At 43.1% G+C, this 15,739-nt stretch overlaps 2 protein-coding genes across 2 annotated transcripts; both read left to right on the top strand.

The window, feature by feature from the left end:
• Positions 1 to 172: 172 nt before the first annotated feature.
• Positions 173 to 10,055, top strand: slc2a2 (solute carrier family 2 member 2). Its single transcript, XM_048988562.1, is given in 13 exon segments — positions 173 to 256; positions 505 to 584; positions 2,008 to 2,103; positions 3,034 to 3,218; positions 3,473 to 3,597; positions 3,885 to 4,000; positions 5,152 to 5,314; positions 5,749 to 5,936; positions 6,034 to 6,138; positions 7,086 to 7,187; positions 8,148 to 8,351; positions 8,568 to 8,713; positions 8,715 to 10,055. Coding segments are annotated over 12 exon segments (1,500 nt in total). The 5' UTR covers positions 173 to 256; positions 505 to 569; the 3' UTR covers positions 8,770 to 10,055.
• Positions 10,056 to 13,507: 3,452 nt separating this feature from the next.
• Positions 13,508 to 14,864, top strand: rpl22l1 (ribosomal protein L22-like 1). The gene is made up of 4 exons (XM_048990001.1): positions 13,508 to 13,536; positions 14,130 to 14,234; positions 14,415 to 14,536; positions 14,670 to 14,864. The coding sequence occupies exons 1-4, from the start codon at positions 13,528 to 13,530 to the stop codon at positions 14,812 to 14,814; spliced, it is 381 nt and encodes a 126-aa protein (XP_048845958.1). The 5' UTR covers positions 13,508 to 13,527; the 3' UTR covers positions 14,815 to 14,864.
• Positions 14,865 to 15,739: the final 875 nt, after the last annotated feature.

The following is a 15,739-nucleotide window of genomic DNA, read 5'->3' on the forward strand; positions in this document are numbered from 1 at the left end:
ACCTGCCGCTTAAGGACTTTGATGTCGACATAGTTGTTTTCTCGTCCGGGTCTCTCACCAGGGCTGAAGAATTTCCCGCGAGCAGACTTTGTCCCCTAGAACGATCTGTTATCGACTACTTTCCTGTCACTCGTGCTCTCTCTCTTTTTTTTTTTTTTTTTGTACTCCTGGGTATCTCTCACTGGCTTTTTAATGCGAAGCTCCGATCCCAGTGCCCCTCACTCCAAGATTTATGCAAGAACCGGCACATTCAAAGGTAGCTATTCCCACACGTTAGACGGCTTGGGGAAAATGGAACGTATTGGCTCTACCGTTTACCTGATTTCTTGGGGGACGTTTAAATTGTGAAATGCAGAGGAATATATATATATATATTGACATTTATTAATGAATGTGAAAATCATTTTTTTAAGAGCTGCCACAGTACATGGCATTGTGTAATCTGTGGCAGCTGGTTGGAGCGTCAGTGGGGTTGAACATTACCCTGGTCTAATATCTATCTAGCTTGAGAACAACAACCTTGGAGCAGCTTTTAGCTGGGGAGGGGAGCTTTGCACACAAGGGAGAAGATGGATTCTGGAAAGGTAAAGACATGAATCTGCTCTGATAATTCATTACTTGTAAAGAATGGTTAGACCACCAGCTTTTTGGGGAATAAAAAATTAAATATTTCACTTCATCCTTGTCTTTATTTACTCCTGATTAAGGTGAAGAATTATGCCAGAATGCCAAATTTGTTTCAAAAATTTAAATAAGGGATTTTCTTGGGGGAATTGGATACGGCCAGTTGTGGAGATTAAAGGACACAGTGAATGTTAAATTGCCGTATTTATTTGTCATTATTTATTACTGCTTATAGTAGTGTTTTGTCCCAAAAATGTGGTGTTGTGTGAAAGTAATACAAATGACACTGGCCGACGTCTTTCTATATATTCAAAGATACAGTGAGTTAGCAGTGTTTGCCTAGAGGAACGGTCTCACTAACCGGCAGACATTCATTTTGCCACTGCTCTCGGGTATTCTGAAACGTTGCCATGATGCATGATTAAACGATGACTTTGAGGACGAGATTTTTCCTCATTGGGGTCCAAGCTTGTGCCACTTCATCATGTCTCTCCAAGTCAGAAAGATGGAATAATTCTATGTCCGTTAGCTAGGAGCGCTGCACTGTTGAGGGCATGGGAGATAGCCGGACAGCAGCGGGAGTCGCTAACCAGTGTTGGAAAAATAACTAGCAAGCATTGTAGCAGCAAAGCTGAAACACTGAGCTTAAATATACTGCTTCATTGCCCCTGTTGATTTTCTACCACAGGTTTTTCGATCTGCTGGTCCTTTCCTAGCCTGGCTTTACAGGGTGGTTAAAGGTAGTTTAGTCGAGAGTGTAAGCATCTTACTGTTAAATATTTTGAATTTCCATCTAATAAAAACCCAGGCTAGACATGAAACTAAAAAGAAGTGTGTGTGTGTGTGTGTGTGTGTGTGTGTGTGTGTGTACATATTGTGTTCCTATAGCCCTGTGTGCATGGTTGCCAAGTTTGGTCAGCTAGCTAGAGTGAGATGTAAAATTTGAGAGAAGTCTGCAGACACACATGCACATGCATGTAACCATTTTATTACACGGTAAATAGTCTGTAGGGTTTACAAACTACCCCAATGTTATTGATGTAGCTAATTTGAGGTTTATAATGGAATGATGTAGATTTGCTGTACGACTTATTGCATGAGCGTGGGAGTCTGAAAGCGTGAGCCCCACGTCAGATGCATGAGAGCTGGCAACCCTTCCTGTATGGTGTTTAATTGTGTATCAGATTGGCTCAATTTAGCTTACCCAAGAGGAAAATTATTTTTAAAAAAGGAAAATCCTCAACAATGCAATGACAAGAGCCTTCTGCTAATCGGGGGTGCAAGGAAGCTTGAATGGGAGGCGGGGTTTTATTGGGGGGGTGGGCGGAGTTTACGGGGAGCCAGGACACTTCTGATAGGTGCTCATGTGCTCATGCTCTGTAGCAGCTGTCGGGCACTCTTATACTGGCAGTCTTCACGGCTGTGCTCGGGTCGCTGCAGTACGGCTACAGCCTTGGAGTCATCAACGCACCACAAAAGGTACGAACTTCGCGTGACCTTTAGTTACACCAGCCTATTATGCATCAGGACATTCCCCAAACTAACACCCTAATGTCGCATGAACGTTCCTATAACTGGACAGCAACGTTATCCTAAGCGAAGGACAACCGAACAAACCTTCAGGGAACATTCACGTAACCTAAAAGTAACCTTCCTGGAATGTTAGGGGAACTAGTAATTGTTAGCTGGGCAGGCTTGTCCACGTGCGGGCATGAAATACTGCTGCAGCAGACTGGATTTTATCTGGCAGACGTTTCTGCTCAAAGTTATGTTACAAGCGAGGCGTACAAGATGCCAACTTGGATACAAGAGTATTATCAGCTCAGACATCAGTGATCGACCAGAAAAATCGACCAGTATTATTGTTGGGGGGTCGTGTGGCTCTGTGGCCTATGACTTATACCTGTGACTGAACAGGGCCCTCAACCCCATTTACTCCTGGGACGCAGGCTGACCATGTGCGCTGATTCTTGTAAACAGACGTGGAAAGTTCAGGTCCAGAAAGTATAAATCCAGACCGAGGTTTTGGTTCAACCACCCAGTTGAACATGAATAGTCAAAGTCACAGACTCAACTGGTTGGTTGAAACAAAACCTTGGTCTGGATTTTAACTTGTACACTTGCTTGTGAAACCTCACAGGAAGGCATCTGTTACATAAATATAGCTGTGGAGGCAAATAGCCATACGAATAGCTGTAAATTCTTGTATCAGAAATGTATATAATTATAAAAGCAAACTGTAAATAAGTTGGACAAATAAGCTTTAGTACCATTTAATAAATACATTAGTGAACATTTAGACACCTTCAGGTCCAGAGGCTCCTTAGTGTTGCTTGTAAAACAGCGGTGACATAATCGATCCCATAGCCAGTTTGAAGACACATTTGTATTCCTGGGGGGGGGTTGTAGGTCATCGAGCGGCACTATGGCCGTGCCTTGGGGGTCCTTCAAAACGTGTCCCACTCCGATAATGCCACCGAAGGACTTCCCCACCCCACCGTGCTCATGTACTGGTCCTTGTCCGTGTCCATCTTCTCCATCGGCGGCATGATCTCTTCCTTCTTCGTGGGGTTTGTGGGTGACCTGAGAGGAAGGTGAGGAACATGACGCACATCTTCTACCTTCTGCCTTTCGATATTCTCACACACAAAAGAGAACTATTTCCTATAGCAACCTAGCCGAGAAACTCGACGACAATACAATATTAGCCGTTTACCAAGGCCGGTGTCCACCGTGGTATATCGGATTCGGTGAAAATGTACTCCACCAAATGGAGGGAGGAAAGAGAGATGTGTGGAAGTCTTGCCTGGGACGTTCTGAGAGGATAGTGATGCCCATCAATCCCCAGGGTGAAGGGCATGCTAGCGGTGAACATCCTAGCTGTTACGGGGGGCCTGCTGATGGGTCTGGCCAACAAGGGCGTTCCTCACATCATGGTCATCGCAGGCCGAGCCGTGATGGGATTCTACTGTGGTAAGAAGGCGCTAGCTTCGGTTAGCATCACTGCCATGTGTTGACTGGTACACAACAATAGCTACTCCTTGATCCTTCATTAAGACTCCAAATTTAAATCATCTTTTTGGAGACCACCAAGAGCATGTGGTGTTACATCCAAAAACGATTGCTGGCAGTAAAACTCTGACTGAATACTTGCAATATGTTTCAAGCCTTGTGGGAAATATGTGTTTATTGGTTGCCAGAGCAGCGGCATTAATGGCTGCTGGCATTGCCCACTAACACTCTGCCCCGGGCTCTCCAAGGTCTGTCCTCTGGCCTGGTGCCCATGTATGTTGGAGAGATCGCACCGGTGGCATATCGAGGTGCTTTGGGCACCCTGCACCAACTGGCCATAGTGTCTGGGATCCTCATTAGCCAGGTGAGTAAAACTGGAGGTGATAGTCTCCACGATCTCAGTCGTAGCCACCATCGATGATGGATTTCACGCGGCAATCAAAGCTTATGTAATATTTATGGCCATTGATAATCGTATGTCATTTCTCAGAATATCTTGGCAAGGTGTTGAGATCTTGATTTGATGCAAGCAAACTACAAGCTCAGCATTTCAGTAATATTATGCGTAATATAAATACGCATTACTGCATTTTACTGTGCCAGTATCTTCCCTGTACTGTGCCCTGTAGAGTTGGACACCATTAGGACTCTAAACTCATTCCAGGTAATACACAATATTCCTAAGAAATGCACTTTACCGTTCGGATTTACATCCATTTATCAGGCCAATGTTAGCCTCAACCAAATGGCAAACGCTGAAAGCTGCCCAAATATATACCTCCTGTACTGAAAAATATGACCTTCTGTCCTTTCCCTTAGTGAGGCGAGCGGTGTTATGTAATTTGATTCGTGTACTATGAAAATAACTATTTACAATCTCTGCTGTAATTTGATTATTTTACACACTCATTGCTTTGCAGATAAGTTAGTTTGCCGCCATATTTATCACTTTGGGTTGCTACATACAGCCTTGGAAAAAATTAAGAGACCACTATATTTTTAAACCAATCTGCATTTCTAAATCGTAGTTTAATCGAGGTTCTGCTGGCTGAAGGCTACGCTGAGCAGCAGGTTGCTTCCAGGTTCAAAATTTCTAATACAGCAGTAAGCAAGAATAAGGTGAAGCAGGAGACACTGGGAACAATGAAAAACCAGGCAGGTAGAGGGCAGAAGCGACTTTCTAATGCCAGAGGTGACTGTTAACTTATCTGACAGTGTCTCTGAATCAGAAGATGACATCAAGTGACCTTCAAAAGGAACGAGAAACACTAAGTGCAGGTGCACTGCTAGGACAGTTCATATCAGGCTCCTAGAAGCAGGACTGAAGACCCATAAAGCAAGAAAGAAGCCCTTCATCAGTGAGAAGCAGAGAAGAACCAGGTTTCAGTTTGCAAACAATAAATACGACACACCCATAAATTGAGAAATGGGTGAAACAAAAAATTGTGCTGTGGTCTCTAAATTTTTTTCCACGGTTGTAGACTCTATGATCCCAGCTTCCTGTCTGCCCTATAGGTGATTGGTCTGGACTTCCTGCTGGGGAACGATGCTCTCTGGCCGGTCCTGCTGGGCCTGTCTGGGGCGCCTGCCATCCTCCAGAGCCTGCTGTTGCCCCTGTGTCCCGAGAGCCCTCGCTACCTCTACATCAAACTGGGCAAAGAGGAGGAGGCACGAAAATGTACGCCTCCTTCCTGTTATATGGTCTCTTTGTCCAAGTAGCTTATACATCCAGCTATATATGATGCTTCAGCCATTTTCCATAAATAATTATGCAATGTAGTGTTTCCCAACCCGATCCTTGGGAACCCCCGGATATTCCACATTTTGCTTCCTCCCAACCCCATGCTTGGACCCCTGGACTGTCCACATTCCTAGCCGGGAGGGAGCAAAAACATAGACTGTCTGAGAATGACCGATGTAACATCTTTATCTGATGATTTTATTCAAAGTCACTTACAGCTGGTGGGTTTTGAATCCATGACCTCTACCTATATATTCTAGACCAACTGTCAGTCCACTAAAGGTCACGTGCACAGTCATAAACCAGGGGGGCAATGTGAGAACAGGAATCCACTATAACCCACTAAGCCCGATTTTTTTCCGATCCCTGAGGTATGAGACGGTTCCGTGGGGAATGTGACTTTTCGAAAGACCTGGCAGAGATGAAGAAGGAGAAGGAGGAGGTGATGAAGGAGGCGAAGGTGTCCATCGTGACACTGGTGCGCTCGCCCGCCTACCGACAGCAGCTGCTCGTGGCGTTGATGATGCACCTCTCCCAGCAGTTCTCCGGGATCAACGGCGTGAGCCCCGCCCCCTTCCATCCTCCAATCACTGAACGGAGCCTTTATTGCTCTCCAGCTCATTTAAACAAAAGATGTTTGTCTTCCTCCTCCTCAGATTTTTTATTACTCGACGGCAATTTTCTACAAAGCTGGTGTTACAGAGCCGGTCTACGCTACTATCGGCGTGGGTGTAATAAACACCATTTTCACCATGGTTTCAGTAAGTAACCCTAATGTGAAGATACAACACAGATATTTAAGTCTCTTAGCAACAAAAGTACCACTTTCTCCCATGTCGATCACAGAAATGAGACATATAGCACAAATCCACTATAACATGCAGTTTTTTTCTCTATCCATCCATCCACCCTGCTGAAGAGAAGCATGATTTTCATGCTGGTTCAGGCTGGTTTGGTGCTGGTGTAGCTGGTGGACCTGCATAACTATACTGGTCTACCTGCACGTGAAGCAGGTCCACTAGCAATATTTTGTTAATGATACTGGTTCACCAGCACCAAAACTCAGCATAACCAGCATGCATTATGCAGGACATGCTGGTAACCAGTCATGCTGGTTTAAGCTGTTTTTTTCCAGCATGACATCCATCCATCCACCCATAACTGCTTATCAGGAGCAGGATGCATTGTGATTTATCTTTTTTTCCCACCTAAAAGACGCACGAACTTTATCTTGTACCGCTGGCTATCTACACTGACCTCTTTTAAATGAATTTTTCCCGCTACATACCACAATGTCCACTGAAAAGCATTTTGAACCGCTGCCCGGCTCAGTCCCCGGTGCTGGGGCTGGAACGCCGCGTCTGGCATGCTTCATAAACATCAGGGCGCTCCCTGAGCCTCTGCGAGCCGGCGGCGCAGTAAGAAGCGAGCCGCCTGTTATCGACAGGACTCTGAAGCGTTTATCTACCTGTTCATGGACCGGACGCCTGTCGGGCGTGTGACTGCCGGAGAGAATCGGTTCAAGCGCACAGCGGCAGGATCCGCAAACGCTGATTAGCAAATGCGAGAAAAGCAGTGAAACAACATGCAATCCTGATAACTCTTATTAACATACTACCGATACCGCTGTTAATAATTTAGAAGCTTGCGCAGATTTTTTTGTAAACACAAAATATATGTATTTATTTTTTTTGTGTTTGTTCCTCAGGTGGTACTGGTGGACCGGGCCGGCAGACGTACTCTGACCCTGATCGGACTCGGTGGGATGTGCTGCTGTGCCGTGGCCATGTCCGTTGGTCTTGTCTACCTGGTACTCCCCCTCTCGCTTGCTGCCGTTTTAATATATACAGCTCTGGAAAAAATTAAGAGACCACTCTATATATTTTTTTATTTTTAAATCCTGGTTATATCCCGAGTTCTGCTGGGAGAAGGCTACATTGAGCAGCAGGTTGCTTCCAGGCTCAAAGTTTCTAAGACAGCAGTACACAAGAACAGTGTGAAATAGGAGACACTGGGAACAATGAAAAACCAGCTGAGGGCAGAAGCAACATTCTAATGCCAGAGGTGACCGTTAACTTATCTGACAGTGTCTCTGAATCAGAAGATGACATCAAATAACCTTCAAAAGGAACGGGAAACATTAAGTGCAGGTGTGAAGTGCACTGCTAGGACAGTGTGTATCAGGCTGCTAGAAGCAGGACTGAAATCCCATAAAGCAAGGAAGAAGCCCTTCATCAGCGAGAAGCAGAGAAGAACCAGGCTGCAATTTGCAAAAAAAAATATATATATTATTCACAGACGTGCACCAATAAATGAAGGATTGGTGAAACTGAAAATTTTGCTGTGGCCTTTTAATTTTTTTCCAGAGCTGTACAAAAATATATATGATTTTTTTTTAACATAGCTGCAGACACAGAAGGCATAAGGCTTCGTTTTCATTAGCAAAACATAATGTTATTGACAATCTGGGACACACACTACAGCTCATTAACTATCTAACTATCCCCAGAATAGAAGTACTCATTTAGCTAGTGATAAACACCAGTCGCGGGGTTTTATGGGTAATAAACCCAGCAGCAATCTTTGCGTTTGTGGTGGAGCATGTAGGACCAGAATATTCCAGAAGGTTCTGAAGTTTTCTACAGCACACAGCTTGGGTGTTGGCTGACAAATCCACGTCACGTGTCACTGGAGTTTGAGTGCCACGATCACCCCCCCCCCCCCCACCTTATCTCCCACGCTGAAACCCCCTCCTGTGTCCTTCCCGCAGAGCACATACTCCTGGATGAGCCATGTCAGCATGGCCGCCATCTTCTTGTTCGTGTGCTTCTTTGAGATCGGGCCAGGCCCCATCCCGTGGTTCATTGTGGCAGAGCTCTTCAGCCAAGGCCCACGGCCTGCGGCGTTAGCCCTGGGCGGCTGCGTCAACTGGACAAGCAACTTCATCATTGCCATGTGCTTTCCGTACGTGGAGGTAAGGGTCAAGCTCCGAAACACGGAACAACAATGTGACTAGCGAAAAGGGAATCCAGTGTTTGGAACATTTTACACCCTGTAACATCTCAACATGCGTATTTCAGTCAATATACTTCATCTTCATAAAAAGGATGGTGTGAGATCATAAAACCTGCCACGAGTAGCATCGTCGCGTTTGCCTCCTGACGCCTCGCTCTCCCTTGTGACGTTCCAGGCCCTTTGCGGAAGCTACGTCTTCACCATCTTTGCGGCTCTCCTATTCATCTTCACCCTCTTCACGTACTTCCGGGTGCCGGAGACCAAGGGCAAGACGTTTGAGGAGATCGCTGCCGAGTTTCAGAGCAGGCGAGGTCACCGCCCCCCCCATCGCCGCGGCGACAGAGCTGGAGCACCTGAAGTCATCCTCAGAGGCCTGAAAGGTCATTGTGGCTGGTGACTGCACACGGACCCATAGAGTTCCATAACTATAGACAGTCAAGTTATGTTATCATTTTAGCTCGTGTGTATTTTAAGTGTTTTTATTTATCCGTTTGCTTAGTAATGGGATTGACTTAGAGCATACTTAGTGTTATTCATGCTACGCTACAAGTGTTAGAGTTCATAGTTGGTTCAAATAATGTCGCGTTGGTGGGAGAGTATCAAGCAGAATAAGTACTGTGGTCTTGTATGAGAAGACGGGCCGAGCTGCCAGGGCCGTAAGGTAAACTGGTCAGTCGCTGGCCTGCTGGTGCACGGAAAAGTAAACCATAAACTCAGAACTGCAGCAAAGCTCAACAAGCAAAGTCCAATGGCTTAGAAAAGGGTCCGGCTGGCTGGCTGGCTGGCTGGTTGTGTGTTGCCCTTACCGCCGCCTTTCCTTATACTCTTACCTCTTATTCTGCTTATTTGGTAGTGAGCTAGTGAGCCACCTGAGAGAGAACCAGCGTAGCTTAATAGGCTGGGCCAGGATTTTTTACAGTGTGGGGATTACGCCGTTCATGGCTTATACCTATATTACAGCTGGCTTAGTATTATGAGATTTACGACATTCTGTATTATTAGTATAATATTTCGCTACATTTTTATTTATTACACCTTACGTGCTTTGTAGTTAGAGTATGCTATAATACGTGTTACAATACGTTATAAATGCACTCGTACTCACAGGAAGTGTTACGTTACTGTCTTTAATCAGGAAGTAGATTTTCTGCAAATTTAGGGCCTTGAAAATTTGATGATTTCTTTTTCCCCCCAAATCTCTTGTGTTCTTATCTCTTGTATAACTAACAGTTCGGCCATGTTAACGCCGTTCAGTTTAAGCATTATTTTTGCTCTGCGCTACATTCCTTTCGAGTGTATGCAGGACAAAAAGACTTTTTTTTAATGGTTTCTTTTCCCAAGCTAAAAAAAAAAAAAAAAATCAAGCGAACAGTAATTTCTTTATACTGCGTGTCTATTTTAAAATTCTCAATTCTGAAAATGATTCATCATTTGATCTAACAAATAATGGCAGGAGAAAAGGGACTGCAGAATCCATAGTGGGTGAGATTATCATGAGCTGTCAGTCACTGGGTAGTTTAACTCCTTTACAGAAGCTATTATATAGTTACCAATAGATTTTGGCAGCGATTGACAGTGCACAGTAATCCCACCTACTGTTGTGTTTCAATCACCCTCATTGTTGCTGATTAAAATGTAATAAAGTCTAAAAACAAAGGTTTTACATTTTTGGTATTTCTCATCAGAGCCCTTCAGGTGGGGGGGGGGGAGCATATTGCTTTATAGAGGATTGGTGTCGCCTTGTATCTCCAGGGTTGTGGGTATGAATCTTGCCTTCGCTGACGGTGTGAAGTTTCTACCATCTGAACTGGGTTTCCAGTTCGAAGACATGAAGTTAACTGGTGTACTGAGTAATATGTGTGTGGCTTTGCAGTGGTTACCCCCCCCCCCAAATCTGCAGTCAGAAAATTAATATATGAATTAATAAATACTTTCTTTTGCTTGACTGAAGAGGCAACAAAAAAAGACTGAATTTATGTCTAGTATGGACAAAAAATGGAATCGAATACTAATAATGTGACAACAATTGCACAAGAATAATTATTATATCAAAAAACTAACTAGTTAATAAAAATGGTTTTGACAGCAGAAATTTCCAGGATCAGCGCAGACGCAAGAGGATGGTTACATTTTAACCATCTTTGAAATAACAGCAAACACATTTATCTACTTGCACTTAGTCCTCCATGTAAAAGCCCACTGGACTGAACCTAATGTAATGGACTATCTTATGTAAACATTCCTTCTGATCGTCACTCGTATTCATTTCCACAGCTTCTGATTTAAACAAAAAAACATGCCGCATATGACCATTCAGCCAAACTCCAATGATTATCACTGACAAGTTAAATTAATAGCATTTTAAGAAGTGCTATTTCGTAGCTGTTAACTCACACCATAAGAATTTGGTTATTTTGAGCTGTCAGTCACTGGGTACCTTAACGCCTTTCCACAGGCTATATTTGTTAGCATTAGCGTAACTCCTTTTATTATGTAACTCTTTCTCTGTCCCTGATTATATTCTGATAAACAATGAACTGACTGTGCTGCAGAGCTAAACATGTGCTCTCAGAACAGAAGTAATGCAGATGTTTGGAATCTGGTACTTAGTATAAGCTTGTTACCTGAATTATACTAATAATAGTAGAGTTATAGCATTTAGGTGCCTTAAACATTCCATTATTTTCTAAAAACCTTACATTCATATTTAGAGTTATATACCCCCTCCCCCAAAATGACCTATGGCCCACCCTGGCCACTCCACTGAATTTTTATGGCTCCGCTGCTGGTATCTGTTCAGGTGAGTTTATCCTCAAGCTGAAATGCAAAAGCACTAAATTAATTAATGAATACATAGAGAACTGAAGTGGGTCATTTTATCAGGAAGCAGGAACAAAAAATGTTGCGTAATGTGCCTCTATTATATTCATACTGTTGAAGTCAATCGTCTAGTATTTGATGTAAATTATGTAATTTGTATATATTTATAGTGCAGTAGTAATGTTATGTTTCAAAAGTGAATGTTTTTCTGAAGATAAAAACTATGGTCAAGGCTAAACACCGCCAAAGGCAATGTCTTGACATACAGTGAGTATCATTCTAAAAGTCTCAATCCTGTTTATCCTATTAATTCCTTAATCCTACTACTGCTACTATTAAATAATAAAGACAAACATGGAAACAATAAGTTGGACTACAGGAGGGAGCAGGTTAAGTACTGGGAGAATGCCTGGTTTAGTTGTTTTTGCATTCAACGAGGGGAACGCCCTCTAGTGGTGTAATACTGATATCTCTCAATGTATCGCCATCTCTCTGCTACTGGATCCATGACTTCTTAAATGGCAGGAAACAGGTGGTGAAGACCGATAACCTCATTTCAGATCCCATCTTGGTTAGACTCATAAAAAATGGGGATGGGTCCAGCTACAGACAGGAAATAAGTCGACTGGTGTCATGGTGTGATGTAAACAATTTACACTTGAACACGCGGGAAAAAACGGTGGAAATGATCACTGACCTCCGGAATAATACCCCAGCACCACCTCCTTTGATCATACGGAACTCTACTGTTAGCAGATCGAAAACCGTCGAATTTCTGCGCACCCCCATCCATCAATGGGACACAAATATCACCTAAAAATATCACATAAAAGATCATTGGCTGTCAGCTCACCCCTCTTGAAGTACTGCACTCATCTCAGATGAAGAACAGAGCCAAAAAAATAATGTCTGACCCCCTGCATCCTGGCCACTCAATTCCCAGCATCTTCCATCCCAGCGAAAGCAAAGAATAAGAGCCCTGAGCACGAGGACAAATCGTCACCTAAACAGCTTCTGCCCCCCAGGACATCGCCCTTCTGAATGAGGACCCATGAAAAACTGTCATAATGGAAGCACGCGCTGTTCAAGCTTCATTGCCATATTCTAACTAACTGAACTCTTCTGCACTTTACCTAAGCTCTTTGCACATCACATCCATCCATTATCTATTTATTTATTTCTTTTGTTATATTGTCCACATGCTTGACACAACATCGCACATCTCCTGTAAAAAAAATCCCTGTATCTTTACTTTTAGATGTTTATTTGTATGTTTTTTGTTAATGTCATGACACCACCCACACCAAAAGGGAATCCTTGTACTTCTCTATGCTTGGCAAATAAAAAAGATTCTGATTCTAAAACCACAGGATGCCATTTACACTCATAAATTCATTTTCTGTACCCGCTTGTCCTATTCAAGAATTTCTTTTTTGACAGTGGGAAGAACCCACGCCGAGGGAGAACATGCGAACTCCACACACATTTACACATTTCTGAAAATTCCGCGCTGTTTAATGTTACGCATTTAAATTCGGGGGTCTAGGACTGTACTCACTAAGGGTCGGTAATTTGCTATGCAGGGCTGCCAGCTCTCACACATCTGGCGTGACACTCGCGCTTTCATGACTCTCACGCACGAAATCTATATTATTCTATTATAGATCTAAAATTACATCAAAGCGTTGGGGTAGTTTGCAAACGCTACAAGGCAATTAAACTGCTACATACATACATATAGATGTGTTTGCAGACTTGTCTTGAATTCAAAATCAGAGGAGCCAGCTGACCGAAGCTGGAAACCCTTTTATTGTGCGTAAAAAATTAATTCATAACAAAACTGTATTTTAATATATAACATTATGTCCAAAACTTGTGAGCTTCTAATTAAATTTTGTGTAAAGTTACATCAACAATGGAGAGAAAACTGCATAATAGAATAGACTATACCGGATAGGAATATTAGATGTTCTGTTTCGAATCATTTTTTTCTCAGCAAGGATTTTGCAAACTGTGCTTCGTATCCTGAAATATTCGTTAAGACCATGCCTAAGGCGCTGATCCCTTTTTCAAAGCTGTAATCTTATTACAGTTAATATTTTAAAATAATTTTCTACTTCACTGATGACACTGCTCATTATTTCGGTGGCTATGCTTCAAGGACGCGCATGACCTCATGCTCGACCCCCAATTTCCAATACTGCCATTGAACGTTTTTAGGCAAACATGTGATCAGCAAAGGCCGCATGACGTCAGCGCGCTAACAAAAGCCTGGCGCATGCGCCGTCATTTCCTTTGGAACGAAACTGCACAATATGGCGCCGGTATGTAAGAAGCCTGGCGTTAGGGTTAGTTTTAGTGAAGCGTAGAATTTGTTTATCTTCGCAGGATTAATTGTACGTTGCCATTTTTATGAAAATATAACATAATAAATGGAATACGTATGTTTATAACCGCAGATGTAATTACTTTTAACGACATATGAACCTAATGCCGACAAGGGACAGGAATCCTCCGTCCACGTGTCACCAGCTAGCCATAGTGAATAGAATGTTTAATCTTCTAAATCGTGAGACACTCTCCAAAATGACAAGTAAACATTGCAATGAAATAAGCAACGACTGTGGAAAGAGCTGTATTTAACCGTGATAAACTATCTAAAATTTGAGTTTACATTTGCTTGAGGTTTTATCCATGACTATGTACATCAGCGTGTTCCTAAAGGTTGGGGGTTAATTCCGTCGCAGTCTTTAGTATTTGCATTAAGCTTAGATTTTTGGCACACCTTTCTTTGTGCTGTGGGGTATGTGATCTATGCATAACTGTGTAATGGTACACTGCAGTTTAAACATTAATCAGTCGCTGTTTGCATGACAGTATTTGCTGCCGCAGCAACTGATTGTGTCCATCCTTCTAGAAAAAGCAAATTGTCGCGAAAAGGGACAGGAAGAAGCCGTCGTGGAAATTCACGCTCGATCTCACACACCCGGTCGAGGATGGCATCCTTGACTCCGGGAATTTTGTAAGTCTTCGGAGATGACTTATGGGCTGTTGTGCACGCCGGTACTGCAACTGAATAAATACTTGAAATTATTACACGTCTGTGTAACTATGACTAACGTCTCGTCCTGACTAGGGCCACCTTCCCTAGTCTGTCTAGGGCTTTCTTCCCTAGCATTTTCATTCCATTTCGTTCGAACAGGAGACCTTTCTGAAGGAGCGGGTGAAGGTCAATGGTAAAACCGGAAACCTCGGCAATGTTGTTCAGATAGCCCGTATGAAGAACAAAATAACAGTCACGTCAGAAAAGCAGTTTTCCAAGAGGTACGTTTAATTTGAAGCAGACTGAGTGTGAGCTTGTCAATTGCTGTATATTTATTAGGGGGAAGCAAATTGCATTCGTTTTGCATGGAGGGAAAAGGGTGAAATTATGATCTACTATTTGATCTTGTTCCAGGTACCTCAAGTACCTCACGAAGAAGTACTTGAAGAAGAACAATCTGCGTGACTGGCTGAGAGTGGTGGCCTCTGATAAGGGGAGCTACGAACTGCGCTACTTCCAGATCAGTCAGGAGGACGAGGAGTCTGAGACAGAAGAGTGAAGAGATGGAGGCGATGGTCAAAATAAAGATGGACGCTGTTGGAAATTTCATTTGTGTGGGAGTGTTTGTTTGTTGGAACTAAATGTTGGACCTAGGTGCTTTGTGTCTACTCAGTACAGAGGGAGACTGAAGCAGCAGATTTCTTCCATTTACAGATTATATTAGACTAAACGTAAGGTTTAAGAGTAGATTTCAAACAAGCTGCAGGAAGCCAAGGTGTTTCTGTGATCAGTGTGTCTTTCAAGAGTTGACAGGTGGTGCAAGTGATAATTTGTAAAAGGGCAATGGAAGAGAACAGAGGAATAAAGTACCTTTCATTAAGAGTACCTAACACGAATAACCTGAATACTAAAATTAAGGCCACAGCAGTTTCATTTATATTAATTTGGGTGAAACTTTTTAAATCTAGTTTCCACCTCCTGTGTGCCTGATTCTTTTCATTTTGAATACGAGTTTAATAGGATTTGTTGGTGGGCCAGTGTAATATGTGATAGCTGAGAGTACTTAAGGGGCTTCTCTGGTTAATGTGCACGGTTGAGTTACAGCTGACTCGCCTTGGACTCCTGTTCTGCGATGTGCTGGGTGATTTGCCCGTAGACCGTAGCTGTTTTGGTGTACCTTTCTGCTGATGCCAGCTTTTTGTCAAGGACAGATGCTGCTTGTGGAAGCCAGCTGTGCTATTCTGACCTCCTTCCCCAGAATTGCTCAACATTCAGGGCGGCAGCTGTCTGCCGGTTTGGCTGCCTTCAAACATTACTGCAAGGTTTATCATTTGTTCCTAGTTGTATTGGTGAAGGTCAATATAAGCAGATGCAAATAGACTGTTTTTTAAGGGGTCATCTGGTACCCAGGTAAGATGTTCTCCCTCTGCAGATGTATACCAATGAATGTGGTATACTGGAGAAATTTTTCCTGTTTTAATAGT

This window comes from Brienomyrus brachyistius, chromosome 21, assembly GCF_023856365.1.
Source record: "Brienomyrus brachyistius isolate T26 chromosome 21, BBRACH_0.4, whole genome shotgun sequence".
In the NCBI taxonomy this organism is placed as follows: domain Eukaryota; kingdom Metazoa; phylum Chordata; class Actinopteri; order Osteoglossiformes; family Mormyridae; genus Brienomyrus; species Brienomyrus brachyistius.

Coding starts and splice junctions, on each gene's coding strand:
- rpl22l1 (XM_048990001.1), top strand. Junction 14,235..14,414: donor TCCTTGACTCCGGGAATTTT/GTAAGTCTTCGG, acceptor TCGTTCGAACAG/GAGACCTTTCTGAAGGAGCG. Junction 14,537..14,669: donor GAAAAGCAGTTTTCCAAGAG/GTACGTTTAATT, acceptor ATCTTGTTCCAG/GTACCTCAAGTACCTCACGA.